Source organism: Bombus pascuorum, chromosome 3, assembly GCF_905332965.1.
Source record: "Bombus pascuorum chromosome 3, iyBomPasc1.1, whole genome shotgun sequence".
Classification (NCBI taxonomy): Eukaryota; Metazoa; Arthropoda; class Insecta; order Hymenoptera; family Apidae; genus Bombus; species Bombus pascuorum.
Window position 1 is genome coordinate 2,027,261 of NC_083490.1, and position 23,646 is coordinate 2,050,906.

The 23,646-nt window shown below is 46.6% G+C and overlaps 1 protein-coding gene across 1 annotated transcript; it reads right to left on the bottom strand.

Annotated features, from left to right (window-relative positions):
* Positions 1-807: 807 nt before the first annotated feature.
* On the bottom strand, positions 808-23,646 carry LOC132905728 (MDS1 and EVI1 complex locus protein EVI1-A-like). Its single transcript, XM_060957328.1, has 2 exons — positions 22,483-23,646; positions 808-7,368 (listed from the first exon to the last, which is right to left on the bottom strand). Exon 2 carries the CDS (start codon positions 7,314-7,316, stop codon positions 5,961-5,963), a length of 1,356 nt encoding a protein of 451 aa, XP_060813311.1. The 5' UTR covers positions 7,317-7,368; positions 22,483-23,646; the 3' UTR covers positions 808-5,960.

A 23,646-nucleotide genomic window follows, 5' to 3' on the forward strand; every position in this document is an offset into this window, starting at 1 on the left:
ATATGTGGGTCAAAGTCATGTCCTCGGCGAGGCCAAGAAGCCACTTAGCTCGAAGCGGCCTAGTCTCCCTGTTCGTTACGATCACCTCCAGGCCAAGTTTGGTCGAGATGAGCGAGTCTTTATTTATGGATCGGTATCGTTACGCGCGTTAATCCATACGAGTCCCTTTGAATTCTTCGAATTCGTCGATTCGTATTCAAAGACACCGAGTCGTGCGATTCGATTATCTTTCGATGGAAGCAACGATTCTTCGATGTCCAGCGAAATTTTACATAGTCTTTGTCCTTGTATTTTTATAACTCTTACATTCCCGATAAAAAAATCGTACTTTACTCGTATATCGAGGAATAAACGACAAAACTAGAAACGAGATCTCGAAGAATTCGCGAACAAAGAATAGAAAAGCGAAGACGAAGATTCGGATGCATTGGCCACACGATCGCGACGACTACGTTCGGAAAAACTTGAACTTTCGACTCGTCGGATCAACGCGTCTACCGTTACATTGCAAACGCTGGGATTTTTGTCGCGTTAGAAGGAAAAAGGAATTATTAGATAATTCTGTTCCATGGAGAGAGGCAAGTCGATTCGGTTTAACGAGGATCTCCTCGTCTTTGCAGGTAACTTTCTTTTAATCGCGTCTCATAATCACGGAGAAGCTCGCGAAATTGTAGGGACGCAAAAATAGGGAGTTTAATGAAAGGTTCGGAGAGGTATACGTATAGGCGGCAGAAACGCCGTGAGAGAGCGGAGAAAGTAAACGCAAGTACGATGAGAGTTTCTTTAAAATAAATTTCCACGTGTAACTTCGTTTCTCTCTCTTTCTCTGTATGTGTACATCCATATATATTTTTTCAAATCGAATATTACATATAAACATATATACAGTTCACCACTATATTCTACAGGACGCGCGACTACGGGGGCTAAAACAGAGAGTGTGTGTGTTCTTTTTAACTTAAGTATAAAGTAGGAGCACTTAAGAAGGAAAATCGTTCGTAAGAAAAGAGCGATAATATCTTTCGTTCTCGCGACGAGATCATCCACGCTACAACAAACGTGTACACACGTCCGTTCATCTTTATAATGTCCTGAAACGAAAGATGAAGGGACGCGACACATATGGAGGCAAAGGATTCGTCGATCTCGTGGTGACAGCGATCCCTGCGATTCGATCGGCGTTGGATCGCCCTGTTGAAATTTGACTATGTAAAAAAAACGAAGGAAAAAGGAAAATAAAAGAGAAAACTGAGCGTGGATGGACAACACCTGCGCACACTTACGAGCTAGCGGTTCTAAAAGGTAACGAGCGCTTGATAGCTTGGTCGGCTGGCGGCGCGGCGCCTGTTTCTGGCTAAACGGTAAATACGTATAACTCGGTAACCTCGGTGAAATCACAATCGTCGTACGATTTACACACACACGCACGCACATATATATTATATTTATATCCATTTTGCATATACAACTCTATGTTTATATATATATATATCTATTTGATACACATATATATGTATATATATATAAAAATTAAAACGGTACTCTTTCACGATCCGCCTTGCGGTACACCTTGCACGGGGCTGACTATGTTTTTAGTTGCGATGAGTAGGACGACGCGCGAGAACTATCACCCCCGTCGTTTCGAGCAAACTCGATTTCCATGCATTTTGCGCATCATTTTCTCCTCGAGTCGATGCTCGACAGACGAACGCGTTTAGGTGAGATTCTGAGTTGAAATTGCACGCAAATTGTTCGCTGGATTAGCTGCTTCTAGCGATTCGCCCATCGACGAGTTCGTCTCGGTTTGTCACCGGAGCGATAGCGCTCGTATTTAGATCTCGCGGAACTCGCCGATGCGCGATAAACTAATACCTTTGCGACGACTTCGACTAACTAAATTGAGCCTCGTTTCAAATTCTAGCAGCTATATAGGTACATGTATTTTATTATATTATAATTCGCTAATATGATTCGTATCGCTAAAATATCGCATGTCGTATGTATATACAATGATTGGAAAAGAGGAGCCGGGGAATCCGTCTGATCGCATCTCGAAATCGAAATCGAAAGGTAAGAGCGAGCAGTTCGAACACCACGATAGAATCTAATCAATTTCTAAGAGGAATTGCAAAGCGGGCGCGGACGTATTTTCTGGTCGGATCTTTTTCGTACGATGTTTTTCCCTGTCCTCGTAACAACAGGCTGTCGTAATTCGAATCGTGCTAACCTGTCCAGTGAAATCACGCGTGCAAACTGGAACGAGATGAGATCGAAAAAGCCGGGCTCGGACGTGAGATCGTGCCGCGATTTTACGGATAGACTCGTCTCCGAGAAATTTCGCGGCCTCTTTTTTTTCAGGGAACTGGTCGACGGATTGCCTAGCGTGGAAACTAGCGACCACTCCAAACGGAGATTCGTGTATTTTTGCTGGAAAGTGGTGGCTTCGGTTCGCTGTTACGTCGAACGATTTAGAACGAGAAGAGAAGAATCGCGGTGTTAGTTTTATTCGAGTGTACGCTCGTGTACGAGTTGGTTTCTGAAAACGAAACGAAGACAGAAGGGAGAGGAGTAACATCTGCGACGGGATCGGGGTTCGGGGATCGGGGATCGACGAGTTAAATCGACTGCGGAATTTCGGTCGAAATACGTTCGATCGGTGACTGTGGGAGGTGGCGAGAAAACCGATTTCCAAGCCTTGAGGTTTCGATCGATCTTTCTTTCTCCTGGTTCGGACGTTCGTCCACCGTTCTCTTCGTCCGAATCTGCGAGGACTCGTCGATTCGTTCGTTCCTTCTCTCGGGTGTATCTCTCTGTTAACGTTTCATGGATGTCGAGACTCTCTCGCTTCGGTGTGACTCTTTTATTGCGTTTCACTTTCGCGATGAGCTTGCCCGTCCGATCGGGGCGTGGCAAAAGTGTAACGCAACGGAGGTCCGAGGCCATCGTCGGTCGGGATCGTATGCGTGAGGCAAGAAAAACAGGGCCTGCCATCCTCTCTCGAGGCTTCGTTCGCGTAGCACCGCGGAGGAGAGAGATATCTATACCGTAGAAGCTTAGTCACACCTCGGGCCACGTCCTCGTAACGCGTTGCATCGATCTCCTTACGAAATCGGTTCGCTCTTAAAATGGATTTTGTGAACACACACGTCGTTGCATGCCGCGCGCGGATCCTCCGATTCCAGATGCGCATGCTGATGCATTGATGAAAGGAACTCCACCGCCTCTCTCTCTCTCTCTCCTTCTTTCTCTCTCTCTCTCTCTCTCTCTTTCTCTCTCTCCATTTCCCGGCTTCCAGACAAACTCCTGTCGACCGTTTCGTAGCTTCGCATCGTGAAATAAATTTCAATGTTTCAACTCTGTCGCCAATCTTCCGGTTATTGGTATTCAACATTCAGTAGAATTCTAGTTGCAAAGTTTCCTACCAAAGTTGCGTCGAGCAGAAGCGACGTTAGTTTTTCCGTCGTTTAAGATTCCAGGGACGATTTTATCGCGTTTGTTCGTTGCAAAACGTTGCATTTGCTAGTCGATGACAATTTTTATCGGCTAGATATCAAGGTCGCGGTTGTTCGAGGTTCGCGTTTCATTTAGACGGCGGCTCCTGTAATTTAGAAGATCGCCGACATTCCGAATTAGAAAGCGCAAATGGTTTCTCACGCGTCACCACTCGAATCCTCTGCACCACCGTTCGGATTCCTTGGGAAAGAATACGCCCAGGCCTCTCCTCGTCGCGCTTTCCGCTTAATCGCTCGTCGATCGTATTTACCAAGGTCAAGATGATCTCCTGACCGCGTGGTTCGCCATATCGTGCACCTCTGCACCTGCGCTACTTACAGTGAATGTCGGTACATGGTAGAAAGTACCGATAAATTGCCACCTAGTACCGCGCCGGCAGCCGATTCGATCGCTTCCAGCCTCCCTCTCGCTTTTCCACTCGCTTCCCTCTACTCTCGTACGCTTTAATTTCCCTAATTTCCATGTTTCCGAGGCGAAATTCCTTCCTCGCTAATCCTCTCGCGGAATTTTTCGTTTCGCTACCGTTTCGATCTTTGGTACCGTGATTCCACGTTTCTCGAACCGAGTTTCCTCTCTTGCCACTCACCGAGTCGTTGCTCAATGATCCACCGCGCCGTAAATACGAAACCCGGCCAATTTCATTCAATCCGTGCGAGATGAGTACAAAAAACGTCCAACTTTCCACCAGCCGGATTTCTAGCGGATTACGAGTCGCCCACGTAACCATCCGGTGCCAATTTTAGAAGCGTTCGTACGGTACTCCGTTGGCTGGCTGTTCGATCTAGATCGAGCGTAATTAATCGAAGCGGGCCCCGCTTACTCCCAAGGTCGAAACGCCACCCGTACATTCGCGCCGATTAGAAAGTTCAGATGAATTCGTAACCACGAACGGAAAGCGATCAGAGATCGTTTCGCCCCGGGTACGGTTTCCAGCGACCATCCGCAGGAAACGAGGGGCACGTAGGATCGTGTGGGATCCGGCCGATGGCGCCTTTACCAGCTTCATCGAGTCATTCTGGTAATGGTCGGCTACAGGAAGCTGCTTTTCCTGCGTGCTTTCCCACGTATTCGATATTATTTATCTTCGATATAAGATTCATCCTAAAGTGCTACGCTAATTTCTCGATCTTTGCATAATCCTTTAATCCGTTTCATCTTTGCATGATCGTTTCATCGGTTTAAACTTTGCATAATTTCTGCACGCTCAACTTTTCTAATTTGATAAATGAAAGTCGACGATACGGACGGCTATAATAATCCGCGAACAACTCGAATGGCAAGACAACCCGTTCTCTCGATAATTTCTTGCTTTATGAAAACCGTTCCACGCTCTGACGTCGCGTCTCCAACTTCCTCAATGACGAACTCAACGAAGAACTTAACGACTCGTGTCGCGGGCGTCGAGTTTCTCGTTCCTTCCGGCCGAGGACGATCGACGACCGCACAGATCCGCCCATCGATTTCTATTTCACAGTTGGTCGTCGGTGATCGACACCGTGGATTAGGATCGGGGCGATGGAGTGGCTAAAATTCACTTTCTAGGTCGTAAAATCGCGAAGCGTCGTTTTCAGCCATTCCTACCAGCCAAAAGGAATCTAAACCGCGTTCGTTCGGTATTTCCCCCGTGGTGCTTGGTCTTGTTCAACGATTTCGTCTCCTGGCTGTTGGCAACGGTCGCTGGAAATTATCTAGCTTTGCCCTTCGAATCGAGCAGCAAATATTCTAACGAGAAGCTACGCGATTCCGCTAACTTGCTAATTTTGAAAACGGCTGGATGAGAAAAGAGAACGAATACGACGACAATTGAGTTACAGTTTGTCAGCCCTCGCGCGTTTATGCACGTTCCGTGTAAATTAATCTTCAAAGTACAGCAGGGTATTGTACTTTATAGAATTATATAAAATTTTGTCTTTGATCGACGATAGTATAGTTCCTTCCATATCACTGCCTTGTCGATTAATTTAAAAACGGAATTGCACGTATTTTATTAGTCCACCTTGCCCTATTGGAACATAATATCCTGACGTCTAATGGTACTAAGATACTACTTAAAGTCGAGTTTTATTGTCCGCCTCGGCTAATTGTAAGTCTCTGCGCATCAAATACTTCGGAAAACATTTCAGGCACGTTCTGTAAGGCACCTCTTCGTTTGATCAACGTCTGAACACGATGAATTCTAGTTACCAAGTGTTAGAATTACACGAGAATGTAAAATTAGCGAAACAAGTCCGTTGTGTAAAAGTAATTCGTCGACGGTAAGATTGATGTTTTGTCCTCGGGTAAACGGGCCGCTATTCACGAGCGATGGTTCGGTCGTTCATCGAACGGATGGCGACGTATCGACGAAACTTGGAATCCCAAGGAACCGTATCGATTCGGTGATACTTCGATGTCTAGTTAATCGTACCCGACGAGGAATCGTCGGACGTACGATCGGATTCCTCGACTCAAGTGTTATTTCCAGGGGACAATGGCGGAGAATTAACTTCTCGTTGCTCCTCTTGCACGCTCTCGGGTCTGCTGGCGGTGCTGCTCGACCTCGAGCTCAGATTATCCCTGTCGCTGAAGTAGGAAGAATCGCCTCTCTTCTCTTCCAGCTGAAGTTGTTGTTTGTCGTTTCTGAAATCGTCTCCTCCATGACCCAGCAGACCAGGGAAGTACGGTATTCCTTGTCTCTGCGAGGTGATCTTGCCCATGAAACTGCGAATCTCTTCGAAGTAAGACTCGTCCGCTCTCGGCAATTGTCCGTGGTACCTCGATCTAACTTCGTCCAGTATCGTTGGGCCATCGGCGTCGTGTTTCTTCAAGTGTCTGTCCAGGTTGGTCTGCTGTCCGAAACATCGTTCGCACAGCGGGCACTTGAACGGTTTTTCCTTGTTGTGGATATTCCTGACGTGACGTTGAAGATTGCTGGAGATGCTGAAGCTTCTCTCGCAGTACTTGCACTTGTACGGCTGCTCGCCGGTGTGCGTCCTCAGGTGCCGCGTCAGGTTCGCCGATCTGGGGAACACTTTACCGCAGAACTTGCACGAGTATCTGTCCTTCGGCTTTAGACCGGCCTGAACGCTGATGGAGTAAGGTGGAAGATTGGAAGCTTGCTGTTGCTGCTGCTGTTGCTGCTGCTGTTGACTCGAGTGACTCTGTTGCTGTGGCTGATGTTGCTGGCCACTCGAGGGACTCGGAACTCTCGCGGCAGCCTGAGAGGAAGAGGACGACGTGGAGGAAGTGGTGGAAGAGAATCTGTTCGGTGGCAATGGTACCATGGTCGGTAACGCCCGCACTTGGATCTTAGGTAAATCTGGAACCGACGAACTGTGATGGTGCGACCGGTACATGGCTTCGAGGACCAACGGATGAACGGCATGATGCTGAGGAAACAGAACCGTATGATAGGGAAGACTTCCGCCGAGACTATTTTGATTCAGAACCTCTATCTCGTTCTGATTCTCGTCCGTGAGTCTTTCCTTCTTGTGATCGACGCGAAGATCCAACGGTTCGCAATCGAGATCCTCCTGATGGTGAGATTGAGGCGGTCTAGCAGCCGGACTCATATGGGGCTGTTGCCGGTGTTGCTGTTGATTCGTGGGACTCGACAGGCCACGACCGTGGCCGTGGCTCAAATCGTATGGCAATTCTTCAACGTCCGGCACGCGAACGCTCAACGGATAGATGCTGGCTTGCTTCGGGCTGATGTGGCCCGGCATTTTTCTTGGACTCGAGTCTTTCTCCCGCATGGCTGGAGGGTACTTCGGGTCGTGCAACAACGTTGGGGGCAGGGGAATGTTACCGAGATATCCGCTCATCACACCGCTTCTGTCACCCTCGGCTTTGCTCCTGCTCGTCGCTCGGAATGATCTGAAACGACCGACAAATTTTTTACAGTCACTGAAAATAAATTCAATCGAAGATCGAACGTTTACATTGCAATTTAATTTTCAATCTTCATTGTTGTTTCGTTGCTGCAACAACGAGCAAATTTACAATGATTGAACGCAAGTATCGTAGCAGACACGTCTCGTTCGGATCACTGACAAACTGATACGATTTACCGAAAGGATTTCGTTTCTGCCACATTCACGAATTAATCCTATACGTCAAAACGAGACCTACCTAAGTAACGTACGAAACCGAATGCGATACATCAAAGCGTCAACCATATCGTGATGAATGTTCTTTCAGCCGGAGGCGATGATAGCGACACGTTTTTCGGAGCCGTAGAAATTAATCTTCCGATCATTCAAATTGCTCGCGTTTTTGTGTATTGACGTCACGCTGAACGATATTGAGATACTTTAATAACGAACGCGCGTCGAACGTACGGCAACAACGATTTCTACCATGAAAGATTGCGAGGAGCAAGCTGCGAGGATGTATACGAAGTTCTTAAGTATACGATCTCCATGTAACGGAACTCTAGTAGAACGTACGACGATCTAGCTTTAAAACGAGACACGTGATACGAGAGATTCATAGCCAGTGACATAATCGACGTGTTAACCGTTGGTTCAAACTTCTTTTTACAGCACGTGCTATCTATCTTAATCAACGGACATCGTATTCTCTTGATTTTGATTTCGATCTTACGAAACTGATCTCCGAGCAGATCCGTCTGTATAATGTACACGTGTAATGTAAAATCGCTCGAGCGAATCAACGAGAAAAAGCTGTTTTATTTCTTAAATTACGATTTTATAATCCAACTGCGTTTAAAGAAATTGGGGTTCAGCGGATAAACACACTGCTCGTCCAACAGAGATTGCAAGAAAGTTATATGATACGTGCTGCAAACGAAGACAGGTTGTCGCGTTAATGTTTCCTTATCTGGCATCGAAATCACCGCGCGTAAATCGTTACTTATGCGCGCGTTAAAGTCTTCGGTGGGCATATCGTTTCGTTTTCCACCGTCGTTCGCTATGCCGAAGGTAAATCGAATTCCTCGATCGATGTTCGACGAAGGAAGTTCTCGCTAATTCGAGAAATCGAAGAATCCTTTCACAGCCGGTGTCGTTTCACGCGAGTCGATCCAGTTACCGAAGAAGCTAATCTTCAGCTGGTTGTCCAGTTCCAACGAAAGAGAAATCCGCCGGTGACAGGGTTGGTGACGGGAGAAGGGGGAAGGGGGACGAGGCGGAGGAGCGAAGGGGACCGAGGGAAAAGGAGGAGTTGGCGACGGTGCAAGAACCCCGTTCCGGCGTAAAAGGAGCAGGAGCAAAAAGCTCGCGACCGACAATAGTGAAAAGCGTTAATTACGAGTATAGAGAACGCGACGAGAACTGTTAGGTGTTCGGTTGGAATCGAAAGTGTACCGAACGGTTCGGAAACAGCGATCCCTGCCGGACGATGTTCGATGATCCAGAACGGCCGAACGGTTTCGTTCGCGAGTCGTTAACCCATCGTTGCGTGCAAAAACCGAGATAAATTCCTCACCGGGAAAACGGTTCTCTCGAGCTTCTTTAATGACACTCCTAGCCTTTATTACCGGAATTATCGATGGACAGCGAGAAAGCCGCTAATTCTGAATTCCAACGATAAGAGATAGTAACTGGACCGTTCCCGTTGCTTTCCACGCGTTCTCCGCGAATCGTATTCCTTGCAAAAGAGAGTAGGCGATAGGCGTAGAGACGCGTCATTCGTCTAGATGTCGTTGATTAAGTTCGATTTACATATCGTACTTTCCCTTCTTCCCATCCGAATCAGCCAGCCGGAGAAACTCGCGTGTGCTAATCAGATTTTTCACGGGATACAACGTGGACGACGACGTAACGCGTCCAACAGCAGATAACACGATCTTAAAGGCGCCTTTTACGAACTGAATCTCTTGCCTGTCGTTAATTCGAACGTTTGGTAGTTGGTGGTTGTTGGTTTAACGAGCCCGCTGCCGCTTAATCGACCGTGAGGCTTTCGACGAGAGCGCGCGCTCGTTCTCCCTTCACAGATTTCCGGTAACTTAATCGCGAGCGGAGCGTACTTCTCGGAATTTCGTTTCCCTCGAGCAAGCCCGAGGCACCGCTTTATCTCCCGAAAGGTGGAGTTTCTCCGAGCGACTTCGTGAGTAATGTCCACGGGAAACGGTAGCTGGTTCCGTGGAACGGCAGTCGAAACAAGAAGAAGAAAAGGCGGGGCACACGATCCTTAAAGACTGACATCTGTTACGTGAATCAAGCTCGACTGACGTTACCAGAGATCGGTCGAGATCCACATGCCGCCGGCCACGATCCAGTTTTCGGTTTCTAGAAAGTCGGGATGAGTCGGGCGTGGTTTGTCTCTCTTTCCCTCGTCGTTTCTTTCTCGTTCACCCTCTGCCTCTCGCTCGTTGTCGTCCTTGCCGGTATGATTTCTCTCCCGACATTCACCTACGTGTACCATAAGTGCGCCTCCAGGGCCGCATGCGGTCCACGTACATATTGCACAATGCGTTGTTTTTCGAGCGCTGTTATGCTTTGGCAACATCTTTTAACGTAACGTTTCCATTCCACCGATTCCGTTTCGTTTTTATCAATTTTACGTATTTACGAATCTCGAATTTTACGAGACTCGACATTTTCTCTATCCTTAAAATTTCTACAATCCGAGAATACTAATTTCTACATCGTTTATTCGCGTTTACCTATACGTTGCTATATTCTGTAGCTTAGTATCTCGATATTTTAGGATGCATCGATACCTTTCAACGTAACCATCGCGAGATTTTCTAATTTAATTATATCGTGTTTCGAGTAAATAAAAATAACCCTCGCGTTGCGAGCCAAGATCATTAATTCAACTCGCATGGGTTGCCTGTTTGCGCATGTATCTGCAAATCTTCGAGCGTTAAATGCGTCCCTGCGGCGTGGTAAACATCGTTCGTGTAACGCGTATAACCGTTCGCCACTTGTTACCCGAACGGACCACGTCCCTGGCCGGATTGTCAGGCGCAGGGAAGATTTCAATCGGTCGTTTCTTTTCGCGTGACGCAACTTTTCTGTTTTTTGATCGGCGAGAAGAAACAGCGAGACAGTGGAACAGAGTAAAAAAAAGAAAAAAAAAAGAAGAAGAAAAGAAGAAAGGTGTTTGAGATATTCAAATTCGGCACTTTATTAGCATTTTTACAGTTCGTTGTAATTTTTCTCCGTGCGACTAACCTGTCCAACGCTATGAACTCGTACGTTAATTCAATATTTTGTTTATCGTTACGTGTTACGGTAGCAACAAATCGCTTTTCTGTTCTACCTTTATGAAACGTATCTTTTTTCGAATCTACTGTTCTCCGCATACACATAATATAACAAAAGATCGTTTAATCGTTCAAGCGCGAAGAACGTAATCCGATACTTTTAACGAATAAAAAATAACGTAGAGATTTTTGCATCTTGATTTTAAATTAATAAACGGTCGACATCTTGACGCTGGACAGGTTAATTCGCACGGATGGTGCTTATTTGGCAAATTATCGACCAGACTATATTACTCAATGGCTTAAAAATTGTGCAGAATTCCGTTTTAAGATCGCGCTTATTGCGAGAAAGGCTGGTTCTGGTTACGGATTTCGGACGATCTTGATCCGCGAGCTGTCCCCTATCCAAGCACTGTCCGAGTCGAGTGACATGGCGAAAAACAAGATGCAGGAGACGATGCGGTCGAATAAGAAAAAGCAAAGAAGAAGAAGGAAAGATTCGTGTCTTTCCTTGTTGCACGGGCTCTCTGTATGAGGCACGATCGCTCCTGCCGATAACGGGGCCAAGAGGTGCCGGCATTTAATTACGACGCGGGCCCCTTTAACCACCGCCTTGTCGGAGATAAAATACGAGACGCACCACTAAATTCATACGGGCCGCGACACCGAAATATTGCTCTACGTGTGCGACAGGAGACCGCGTGTAATTTTCGGTTAGCCGTTGCCTCTTTTGCTATAAGTGTAAAATTGCTACGATAGCCGGTATCGCTGTTGTAACGTTGTAATTGGCCGATCGACGCGCGTCAAATTTGCGTATCGTCGCTCTCGATCGATCGACAACGACGATAAGGCAAATGGTAGCGTCGCGTTACGGGAAAATCTTGGTTCAAACCCTTCGTCAACTCGCAAGGATTTATCGGGTAATTGGAGTTCGTCGGAAGATGGCCACAGAGCAAGTACAAAATTGTAACAAAAATCCCTTAACTACCTATGTGAAATTCGAACCGTATTCTCCGAGTCGAGTGGAACTCTGGTCATTCTTATGTACCCGCAAGGGTAAGTGGAAGTAAAAGTATCGCAGACACCAGTACTATAGGCGAATTCGAGGGAAGGTGGACAATAAGCGATCGCGAAACAGCGAGGAGGCAGTGAAAGGTGGTAAAACGATACAGAAGAGCGAACGAGTGGCGTTCGGTTTCTGCGCCGCTTAATCGTTTTCAATGTTACTTTCATTCGGCCTGACAAGCGACACCGTTCATTATTCATCGAGCTTCGCGTTTCGTGCTTGCACCGGCTACTCTGACTGAATTAATTTGTCGACAACATTTCGTCCGGTTGCGTACGCGTACGTTGCGCGCGTGCAACGCCGATAAATCCGACGATTATTATTTATGATTTCGCCTCCGCTGTATAAAAGCTCCGAGTCCGTTTCCTATGTCGGCTTGATCGCGCCCACGCGGTGTTTGATAGTTAGCAACCTTGCAGCTTGTTCGCGCATACGGCTACATTTCCGCGGAACAAGTGAAACGAAGGGAAAGGAGGACGACGAAAGGGAAAAAGCGAAGCAAGTTACATTACGTCTCGGTTGCGAGACACGTATCGAAATGTCCTCGAGAATATCGAGTTTCTCTGAAATACTTGTTGCATAGCCTTGAGTTCGTCCACAGATCTTAAATCAACGAACGAAAGGTGGTTAGGTTAAATGGTTGCAACTAATTTACTAGTAAATTGGTTCGCGTCGAGAAAGTACTCCCCGCAGTAGAAACTGTCCGTTCCTGATTAGACGTGTCTGGGCTTTTTCTACTTGCTCCGCGCTCGCGCCGCGTGCCACGCCAACGCGGTTCTCTTATTTTCATTTTACCGCAAGGTGTCTGCGTACTATACACAGAATAAATAAAATTCTAGCCAGAAAACGCACCTTGTCTACGTAATTTCGAAATGGACAACTCGCAATCGGCGATATATTAATCGTGCTCGACATTACGAAACGCTTAAACAGCAGCTTAAAATAAGCGAGTCTCGGAACTCTGGTAGGAATCCGGATGGAATTTTTGCAGCTGGAAAAACGACAAAAGGAGAAGTGATTCGTCTTTTTTTTTTATTCTTTCACTTGTATGGAAACACTGCCATAACGCGTCTCGCTAACCTTATCGGTTCTCCGAGCCAATCTTTCTATTCGGATTGCGATGAATGGGTTAAAGAAATCTCTTGTTTGGTTTCCGGTACTTCTACAGACGGTCTGACCCTAATAGGTATTCAGCCATTAGGATCGAGCAAAGACAATGCCGTCAGAGATGACTGCAATCTCGCTTCCAAGGGAACGACGTATCATCCACATTCCTCTCTGTCTCGCTAGAAACCTCATTGAATAACAGTCTTACGTTGTTGAATTTCAGACACTTTCGAATCTGCATTTCAATCTGCGTGCTCATTAAAGTAATGCACTCGATTCGAACTAAATTCCAACGGAATTCGATAGAAAGTAAGAATCAAAGACGTATCCGATTCATAGTAGAAACATTTAGGTAGATCGGAGGAGGTAATATCTTTGCGAAGAACAATAAACGAAACCCGCGTAATTTTTCCTGGTTCGCGTTCGGTTTAATTTGTCCAGCAGTTACGGAGCGAGTTAACAGCGATTCGTTCGAGTGAAACTAAACCGTGGTACAAGGTAGCTGCAGGTGCTCTCCTAACTAGGAAACTTCAACGATGATGTGTACAAATTCGAGAGCGTTCTCGACGTGTTCAATAACAAGAACAAGGATTTGCTGCTTGGAACATACGTAATTGCAATCGATAGACGGACGATCCTTCGTCGATGATTTTCCACGTAGTAATTCGCTGTCTCTCTCAAGCTACACGGACATATTTCGGAGCCCTCGGTATGAGATAACATTCGGTAATTTTCTCCGCTATTTCCACGATTTAGATAAATGCCCAACGATCGCAGGCGTTTCCTCATGAAATCTTAACTATCGGCGCGCCGCTGGAATTTCGCCTTACACTCTCACCGCGGTACTGCCACGAGTTCCGCGTTATTCGTCGACTCGTTGGTAAAAAAGTTGACAAAAACCAGCATGAAAGCAATGTAAAAAATATTAAAATGCGACAAGACTACAGAGAGTATGAAAAAAGCGGAAGGTACGCAAGGAAATTTCTGCGTGGAGATACGACGTTTGATTAGAAAAATTAATCGGCTAATAATTCGTTGCTACAGGACAAAGCAGTTAAAGTAGTTACTTTCTCGCGGAGTTTGCCCCGTTTCGAGGCGGAACGTTAATTGCCTGAGGTTAGCCAAATATTTCCAGCCCCGCCGGAAGAAGATTATGCCATTTATAGACGTTAGATCGAGGACTTGACAATGCCGGGCTGAGAATTTTTCTCATGGGTCGCGCAACGCAACGCGTTTAGACCGCATCTGGTAACAGTAACGGCCATTTGTCTGCAAATTACGCGATAACAGAGGGAACCACGCGAAGAAGAGACACGCGAGTTAGAAACGGGAAAAGAAAGTAACTCGTGGCCATGGAAAAGAACTTCCCCTCGAGACGCTTCCTAATCGCAATTAATACAATTATCATAGTAGAATTCTGCTGGATGTGGATGCGACTTTATCGTTTTAGAAAAGAAATTCCATTCTGCATAATTTAGGAATTCGAACATTTAACAACGAATGTATAATTCAAGAAATTCCCGTATATTCCGATCGAGTAATTAACTACAACGATAGACACAAGTACTTTTGAATAATTTTTTGACGTTTAATACGATATCCGTGATAAACTTTCGATTTAACGATCCATAATGTCAACTGTACCGCGCCTGAACCTCACAGGCAGTCGAGATTTCGTAAGAATCTTCAGGCGACGCTAAAGTGGCGCGAGAGGTGTCGAAAGAAGCAGCTCCCTTCTCGATCCGCTATCGGAAAATTGTTCGGAGCGTTGCGTTTCCAAGGAAGCCAGCTGACGAAGAGAAAGGAGCGGCAAACGGAGGAAGGGTTCGCCGAAACAAAGACATCAAACGATTCACTCCGCCGTTAGACAAGTCGACCGAGTAGACCACAATCGGTTTCTCTCTGGTTTCAACCACTCGAAAATGCCCTCTGGCGGACGTCCGAGTTTGCGAAATCGAATCTCGAACGTGCCCGATGAAATCGATCAAAACGATACGCCATAGAGTGTTTAAGCTATTAGAGTTTTTGTATTGATTATTAGCAATCAAATTCTAGTGGTACTTAATTTTAGACGTTTAATGGATTAGAAACTCCCCCTTTACAGCGTTATGGATAGCCCGATGTCGACGACACGCGTGTCTCACCGCATTGAATCGCTGCATCCGGTGGTCGTTTTTGTCACTCGATCGAAAGTGCACTGGACGCATGCACCACTTATTTATTTATCTTTGTTCTTTTTTTTTTTTGCCAACGATTGCACAGCCTTGGCGATAGTCGAAGAAAGTTATCGACAGCGTCGTTTAGTAAGTTTTACTATCGTTCGAGTCGCATTAAAAGATCACAGACAAGTTGTTAAATCTTTTACAGACGCACAATGGACATTATTCTGTCAGGAGAGGTCGTTGACACTGATAATGGAAATTTGTGGCGACGACGGTAAATCACAGGTAAAGAAAGAACAGAAGGAAAGAGAATTCCTGATTCCAGGTAGGACGATGGGACTCGCAGATAAGGGAAGAGAGGCAGCGTCAAAAAGCTATCGGTTATGTAATTGGTATATTTCGGGCGATTCCACGGCGCTCGTGACCGAGATACGAAAATTACGTATGGGAGCGCACCTTCTTCCCGGCTAATAGGCGATTGTGATTTAAAAGGAGTGAAATCTGTGGCAGATGAGAAAACGAGCAGCGCGACAGTATAGAAAATAGACGCGGGGAACGCCCGTGAGCGACGCTACGGCGAGATCGATGACCCGCTGTAATTCAATTCGACGTATTAGAAAGCGTCTTTTAATTAATGCGTAGCGAACGATATTGGCGGCGAGAACGAGTACACAGTTTGGTAAAGCTCCTGGTTGCCGTGATTAATTGTAATCGCTTCGACTAGGGGTCCAGTCGTGGAACGAGGCTGTCAGAACGTGGTCCGTAATTAGAACGGCGTACGATCGAACCGTTGCATAATCGATGACTGTGGTGTGGCCTAAATTCACCTTGTTCGATGTATGTATTCGAGGTATTCGTAACCGAGCAAAATGTGCTCTGTACGAGCCACCTCTTGCTCTAATCAGGCAGGTTCGATCATTCTGTTTTCCCTATCATTCGCGACGATGTTTCTTTCGAGTCCACGTGTCACGTATCTCGCTATCTCGTGTCGCGTACCATGGAATCGAAACGAGACTTCCTTCCGACACACGGAACTCGACGAAATGAATTCCGTGCCCTCGCGGGACGCGAAAGCGACGGAAAGAAATGTGCCAGGGATGGCAAAGAGCGGTCTCGTCAACGATCGTAACCGCGGAGAAAGGGGAACGCACGGGGGGACAGAGATGGTTGACTAACAAACGATGATTTCGTCTCGTGTCGCGTGAATATTTCATGAGAAAACGGTCGAAGAATCGATGCCACGTAGAACCGAGAGATCGAGGGATGGACGCGTTTAGAGATAACGAAACCGGAGTAAGAAAATGGACGAGGAGAGAGGCACGATGTCGCGGAAGAGGCGTGTGAAAGGGTGTCGCGACGGGTCTGGAAAGAAAGGAAGGGAGATGAACGAGCGACGGAAGAAAGAATCGGGCCAAACGCTAGCCAACAACGGGCCCCAAGGAAAATTCATGAAAATCTATTCCTGATTTTGTGACCGATCGTTGTATATATTTATACACGGTGATGGCCAGGGTTCGCATCGATATCGGGGATCACCAACTTTCCACGAAGTGACACGAACGCTGTACAACTGCGTCGTTCCTCGTAGCCTGTGCCTCGTGTTGCAAACGAGCAATTTCGCGCGTTTCGCGGAAATCATTCCACTCGTGGCAACAACGATTCTCCGGTAGAAGTTTCCGATCTGACGCGTTCTCCGTAGAAAACGAGGAAATCGAAACGGTTTACTAGCACCTTTGACTTTACCTGATTTTAAGAGAATCGGCGTGTACGCATTAAGCGATAGTTTCACGCTGAAGAGGAATTGTATGTTCCAGGAAGATCTAAAATGCCCTAATGGACACGCGATGTGATTCCAAATTGCTTGCCTGAGAAACAGAGCCAACCGTGTCCTTCCAAGGCCACCGGTAGCCGATCATTTGCGAAACGAGCGTAAATTAGGGCATTCTCGCGAGGATCGACGGAATTCGAAGAAAAGGATTCCCAATGTTTTTTCTGCTCCTTATGCGGAAAGTGGCAAAAGTGGATGTATTCGTCGTTTTGTTTCTGCAAACAACGCAACGGTTCAATTTCCTGACAAGTCTACTCAACAGATTCATTCGTGTATTTGTATCCTTAAGAGATTGCTACTGAATAGTCTAAAAATTTGCTCCTATAAGAACGATTGGTTTCCCTCGTGTAAAAGACCTTCGATCAGGCATAACCTTCGATCGAGTAAATGGATGCACGTGCGTTTGCCGCGTCGTATCGTGCTTCGTCAGTAGCCAGCTGTGAATCTAACACTTCTCGTATGTAACTTTTCTCGTATGTAAATAAATATTGAACGTAGATGGAGTAAAACTTGTTTAAACACTATTCAGATGATGACTCGTGGTCGGAAAAAAATAGCAACTTCACGGGAGAAAAAGTACGCGGTTTAACATGTACGTAAACGACTGTCAACAGAAAAATGTTTTCCGCCACTTTTCAACCTAACGTTATTCAGTAGCCAATTATACCATTCAAAGTCTGAACGTTAAAAGCTTCTCTCTAACGAAGTGACCCTCGAGCACTCGAACAGTTGTTATTCTCAAGAACATAATAAAGTCGATCCGATCGGTAGTCAGCAAAATATGACATAGCTGATCCATAGTCCGTCCTAGAGTCAAGGTACACTGGACCATACAACTAGGAGATTACTCCGTGTTTCTCCAGTCATCCTTATTTTCCCAACATGGTCGTCCGCGCATGATTAATCGAGCGTTCCAAGTTAGGCAAACGTTATCGGCGCAACAGCGGTGGTGAACAACGAGGAAGAGACAAAGAGCTGTGATTCGATCGAGAAGAGATCTGATCTCACGGTGAGGTGGCCAGGAAGCGGTAACAAGCCTATCAAAAACACGATCATCGAATTCCCACGCGAATTAAATTATCACGTATCAAAACGGTTATCACATAATATTATCTGGCCGAGCGTGCGAACATTCATCAGAAATATTCAACAGCTCTGACCAATGATGGAATTCTAATTCGTTCGCACTCGTCACAACTACGCTAGACTCGATCGTAATGAAATTAATATAAAGCCAGCGTAACGACTGCTTAAGGATATCGAGGCGAGTTGCACGGATAATTACTTGCGTATCGACGCCGATTATGGCTGGGGAGAAGCCGCTTTCCTAACAAATCTAAGCTCGACTTTTGGCGAGAGAGTCGTACGACTAAAGGTTCATGCGAGATTCCTTTCATAGTAGTTATAGTTGTTTCGATTTGTCACAAGTGCCAGATTATGGCCTGAAACTGAAGTTTTCAACGTCATTTCGAATCGGTGTCTCTTGTGCGAAACGATCGAGAACGGAGGACTTCGGTGCACTCGATTGAATCGAATTCTCTCGTTTGGGATCGTAACGTCGAAGAAGAGGTCTTGGTTTCAGAAGTTTTCACGACGATTATGCAGACAGAAGGTTGCAATTTTCTTGCATCAACTATAATATTATTTCACAGAGTTTTTGGTCGTTTTTTGCAATGCTCATAAATCGTAACGCGGCAAAAAGATTGCATACTCATGCTAATGTTCGATGATCGCATCGCGCTCGTAAAAATGCCAGGTTCGTACTTTGACTGAATACGCATCATACACGTGTCACGTCCGTTCACATTAAACCACCAGTTTATAAACTTTTTTACTTTCTTTTTTTGTTTCTGTTCGATCTGCAACATCAAAGAGTATATCGTGTACAAAGGTGCAAGAAAAGATCATACGCCTTATTTGAACGAGAAAGGAAAAAACGACCTCATTCACCTTTCCACTGTGCAGGAAACGAAAGCTCGTTTTTTTTTCGCAAGGATAAAGTACGAATGGTTTTTCTCGTTGTCGGATCAGCTCCAGCCTCGACTCGTGGATGTTCCCCGGGAGGAAAGTAGGCGTGTGTCGCTCGTCTACGATAGGTGGGATCACCGCGACGGGACGGCAATGAGCTTAACAATGGCATTGCGGTACTGCTCGAATTTAATTTGAAAGCAGCGAAGGCCCATTGTACGTGTACACACAAACGGACGTATAAATAGACGCGGTCGGTGCGCGTGCCCACGCAACAACAGCTTTATGCCACCGAACATCCCTGTCTCCATCTTCCTCTCTCTTTCTTTCGCGCACTCTCTCTCTCTCTCTCTCTCTCTCTCTCTCTCTCTCTCTCACACTACTTGTACCGAGTCGAATTTACATTTACAACCGCGTGCGCGCGTCTTCTAGAATAAGAACGTATAAATTCTCGTTAAATGCGATTCTCCGAGACTTCGTTCTGTCGCCTCGGTTTCATCTGGACACTCGCGTCGCGGATTTAACAGTACCTAAATGCTGCCAGCGTAAACGCATCTCGCATGGTAATAGTTTTTGTTTATTTTAATACCTAAGATGGCAAGATTAATTATGTCTTCTTGCTGATATTTATGTAATTACGCGATAAAAGAATACTCAATGGACGAAGGAAAATTTAACTTGGATCGCATTAAGTTCATTACATTGATGAAAACATGAATGCGCACAGACATTCGCGATCTAATAATAATGCTATCTTTTTCATACTTGTAAATTAAAGTTGTTTATTATGTTTAACGTGCAAGAGAACTCAATAAGTTAGGAGATTAACGACGTTTTACGACAGCTTTTGAGATAACGGATAATAACGTAACACGATGACAAGCGGGGTGGGAGGGGGGCACGAAAGATGCCACGAGGAGACGGCGTTGTCGTTCAGGAACCGTTTTATTGCCGTTTGCGCCAGTCCAGAGGCGAGGACATTGTTCGAACCTCTGGGAGTCTCTCATGATTGTCGTGCTTTTTCCATTCTCGTAATAGTGGTCGTATTCAAATAACGTCGGTACACGTTTACGCATCGCGATCGTTGGGCAATCGGAAAAAAAAGAAAAAGAGGAAGCGACCTGCAGTCGTTCGTGCAACTTCGCTCCACTTGATACCGACGTGCCACATTCGATTCTCTCGAATCGCCTTTCTTCTCCCTACGCGGCTGCATATTCTTTCAAAAACGTAAAAATTATCACTCGCAATGTTCGCAGTTGTTCGTATCGTTTGCCCGCGAGATAGTTGGATCCATCGAACGGAGTCGTAGAAATTTTCGTAGCTTCCAGACGACGCGAAGAATGTATCCAACTCGACACGGAGTGAAGAAGGAGTTGCATTATAAACGCATAAACGCGGAAAGTTCTGTGAGGTAACCGTTATAGGCATCGCCGTCCCTCGTTGGATCGCGATAAATCCGATGTAGTTCGATTCGCATCGTCGTCGATTCCGACATTATCGATCAGTAGAGCGTTAATCGTACGAACCGTCCATGTAAATTACAGAGCGAAGCTGCTGGAAAAAAATCGAACAACAGTCGCCTGTGAGTTATTACGCAGACAGAGGAGACGCGGTCGCGAGGAATCGTTAATGGCACTTGGCGAGGATCGAACGGCGCGGTGGCGGGAACGGCGCAACCGGTTGAAAAGAAAGAAAATAATGGAACAGAGAGTGTGCGCGAGAGAGAAGAAGGGAAGGAAGGCCGATACTATTGGTTTCGCGCGACCGTTAACGGTCTTGTCGGTCTATTTCGATCGCGGTGTGGCCCCTACAACAAAAATTGAAGCGCCTCGCCGCTGGTTTACCTGTTATCAATTAACTGTTAACGTTGCTGCACGCTCGGAACCGTAAGCGCTGCGTGCACTATCGTACCCGGCCTTTTCTCTATGAATAATGTATCTCGGTTCGGGGAATTCGTGGCATTTAATCATTGAATCGTTAAGAGACGGACGACCGACTTGCAAAGATTTATGCGATACCCACGAATATTCCTGCACCGTCATGAGAATCTTCTGCCGTCGTGCCTGATGGCCTCCTTCGATTCGGAGCAGGCGACACGCATTGAATGTCGCGCCGCTTCACCCGTTCTCTCTGACAATGTTATCGATTCGTTAAAAATGCTCGTTAAACGATCGTAATATCCTGAACTCCGGCAAACGTTATGTTGCGTAAATTTTATATTAGTTTGCAAAGTTCTATTCCTATTATGTGTTCAAATATGTTAATAGCCACGGTGGACGATAAACGAGGGAGAAAAGAGCCGGTGTTACAGGACAAGGATTTCGCTGATAATACACAATAAAATAAATGAACAAGTCGTAGCATAAATGATCCGGAAGATTCGTTGCAAATGTTTATTACCTTGCAGCAGCTGTTAGCTTCGATACACGTGCGGTTAATGGCGCCGTATTTATAAAGGGAATGAAAAAAGATATGATCGGTAAATAGGCACGTTTTGAATTGGAAAATAGCTGTCGTAATAGCGTAATAGTTAGACGGGATAATTATTTCGACAATCGTACAACCGGAGCAACTTTTCAATCGAAACATGCTATCGTGCGTTACAGGTAGCCAGGATTACGTAACGACTCTTTATACGTGTCAAAAGTTTCCTGTTTATTGACTCAGAAGTTGTTACACTTACCCGTAAACTATATTGGATTATCCACCATGTTGCGCAACTATTCGCGCGATATTTTTGAAAAGTAAACGACAATAGGATTCTCAAACCGGTTACTAAATCGCCTTCCAGAAATAAACGATTTTTCAAAGTTTCGCGTAAATCGAGCGTCTAACCGCTCACATTGCGCCAAGTTATCTCGTGGCAGCCGCGATCCCGCGAATGGGCGCAGCCCCTCGCCAGTCCGGAGGCGCGTAAATTTATGAACGAGGAAACGGCAAGGATCGCGGCGGGAACATAGCTTTTGCGATGTGTCTCGTTGGTTGAGCGGCAGAACGAACCGTTCGGTGATATAAGGACGAGCGTGGGCGACGCTTACTTTTCAAGCGGAATCGCAAACGCGACTTCGAAACTGGTTCCAAGCGAATTAGACGGCCGCGGGAGACTCGCCGAGTGAAACGCCGCGTCGTCGCTCGTGCGTTACGGAAAACGATCTATGGATCTATTCGTTACACGGATCATTTTTCATCGTGCCACTATGTCCGATGATGAACGGCCGATTTTTTACGCGTCGTCACACGATACGAACCTATCCTGCGAAGCCTGTTAGGATTTAAGTCGCGAGTCTGTTTAATTTGTTGGCGCCTTGAGATTTGTATCCGTAGGATAGGATTTCGCCAAGGTAGAAAATTCCATTTCCTATTTGATCTCGGAAAGACATATCTTTGAGGAGTGAATATTCGTCGTTTTGTACGTAACGATAGCAGAGAGGAGAGCCGCAGGAGTACGAATCGAGATTTTAGATACGGCGAGGTGGTCGATAGGTCGGTAGCCGGTTAAGGAAGCAAACGTCTCAATCGATTTCAGGTTGACGCGTTTTCTTTTTCGTGATCTTTGCTCGTTTCACGCGACAGACGCTACGAGAAATCGATCGAGCGACTTCATAAATATTCAGAGGCGCCAGCCGAGGTAAGCCTCGCCACGGAAAGGGAACGAGATCGGACGAAGAAGAACAAATAGGTTTACCTTATGCGTCATTCCATGACCTTGAAGCCGGGGGTAGTAGTTGGCTGCACTTCCGGTGAACGGTTTCTCACTTTCCCCACTTGTTTCGTTGCGATTTTTTCCCCGTTCGATCAAACTCGTTTTCCTTTTTTCCCCCTTGATCGCGCGTTCGTAACAGTTCGACGAGTTCACCACAGCTCCACGTGAAAGAAAGAGAAGATAGAGTCAGTCAGTCGAGGGAGGAAGAGAAGAAGAGGTAGAAGAAAGCGAAGAGGAAAAATAGGAGGCACTCCGGTTTCAACAACGGCACACTATCCTCACACTCGAGCACTCTTCTTCTTCTTCGTTCATCGATCATCGGCGGATCGTTATTCTACGAGTATCCAGATCGAAACGTCCGATCGAACATCCTGACGGTGATTGCGAGGCTCCGCGACGGGAATCTGCGTTCCAAGAGCGTGCCTCGTGGCGGCGCGGCGGCGACCACGTGTTCGAGCGACAGATCGCGACGCGCTTCCCTCGCTTTCGGTGCGTGTCACGCGACAAACGCTGTTCCAGCGGATCGTTTCTAGGTCATCCGGAACACCGAATCGACGTGGAACGGGGTAATTATCCTAGAACTGTGTGTCCTCTTTCCGTGCCTTTGACTAGAGATAGTCCTCCTTGCGAAACTGTCGTCACTCGAACGGATGAAACGATCTAGGGCCACGCGACGACCAATCTTCACGGATGCACCTACGATCGTGTAATCGATGGACGATGCACGCGCGACCGCCTTGTATCCTGTCCGGTGGGTGACGGTGACGGTGGCGTGGTATCGTGGATGCGGAAGGTGGTTTCGGCGGGGCGATCGTGGTGTCCCGCGTGATGTTTCCGATCGATCGCGTGGATCGCGTGTCGTGTCGACAGGACAGCCGAGTCCTGACTGGTTGGTTCCTCGACTGGAGAGCACGGAGAAACGGAAGGAGTCAACCACGTTGCTCAGCACCGTCCGGCGATCGTTTGGTGCTCCTTGTCCAGGTCCTCTCTCGAGGCGTGTGATATCCCCCCCGTCGGGCTGCCTCGTGGACGAAGCGGAATATCAGCGAACGCTCTCGACGAGATTCGTGAGACGCGACTCGCTGCGAGTCGTGGCTCGTCGAGGCGGGAACGGGGAGAGTCGTGGCGTGGCGTGGCGCGGTGAGG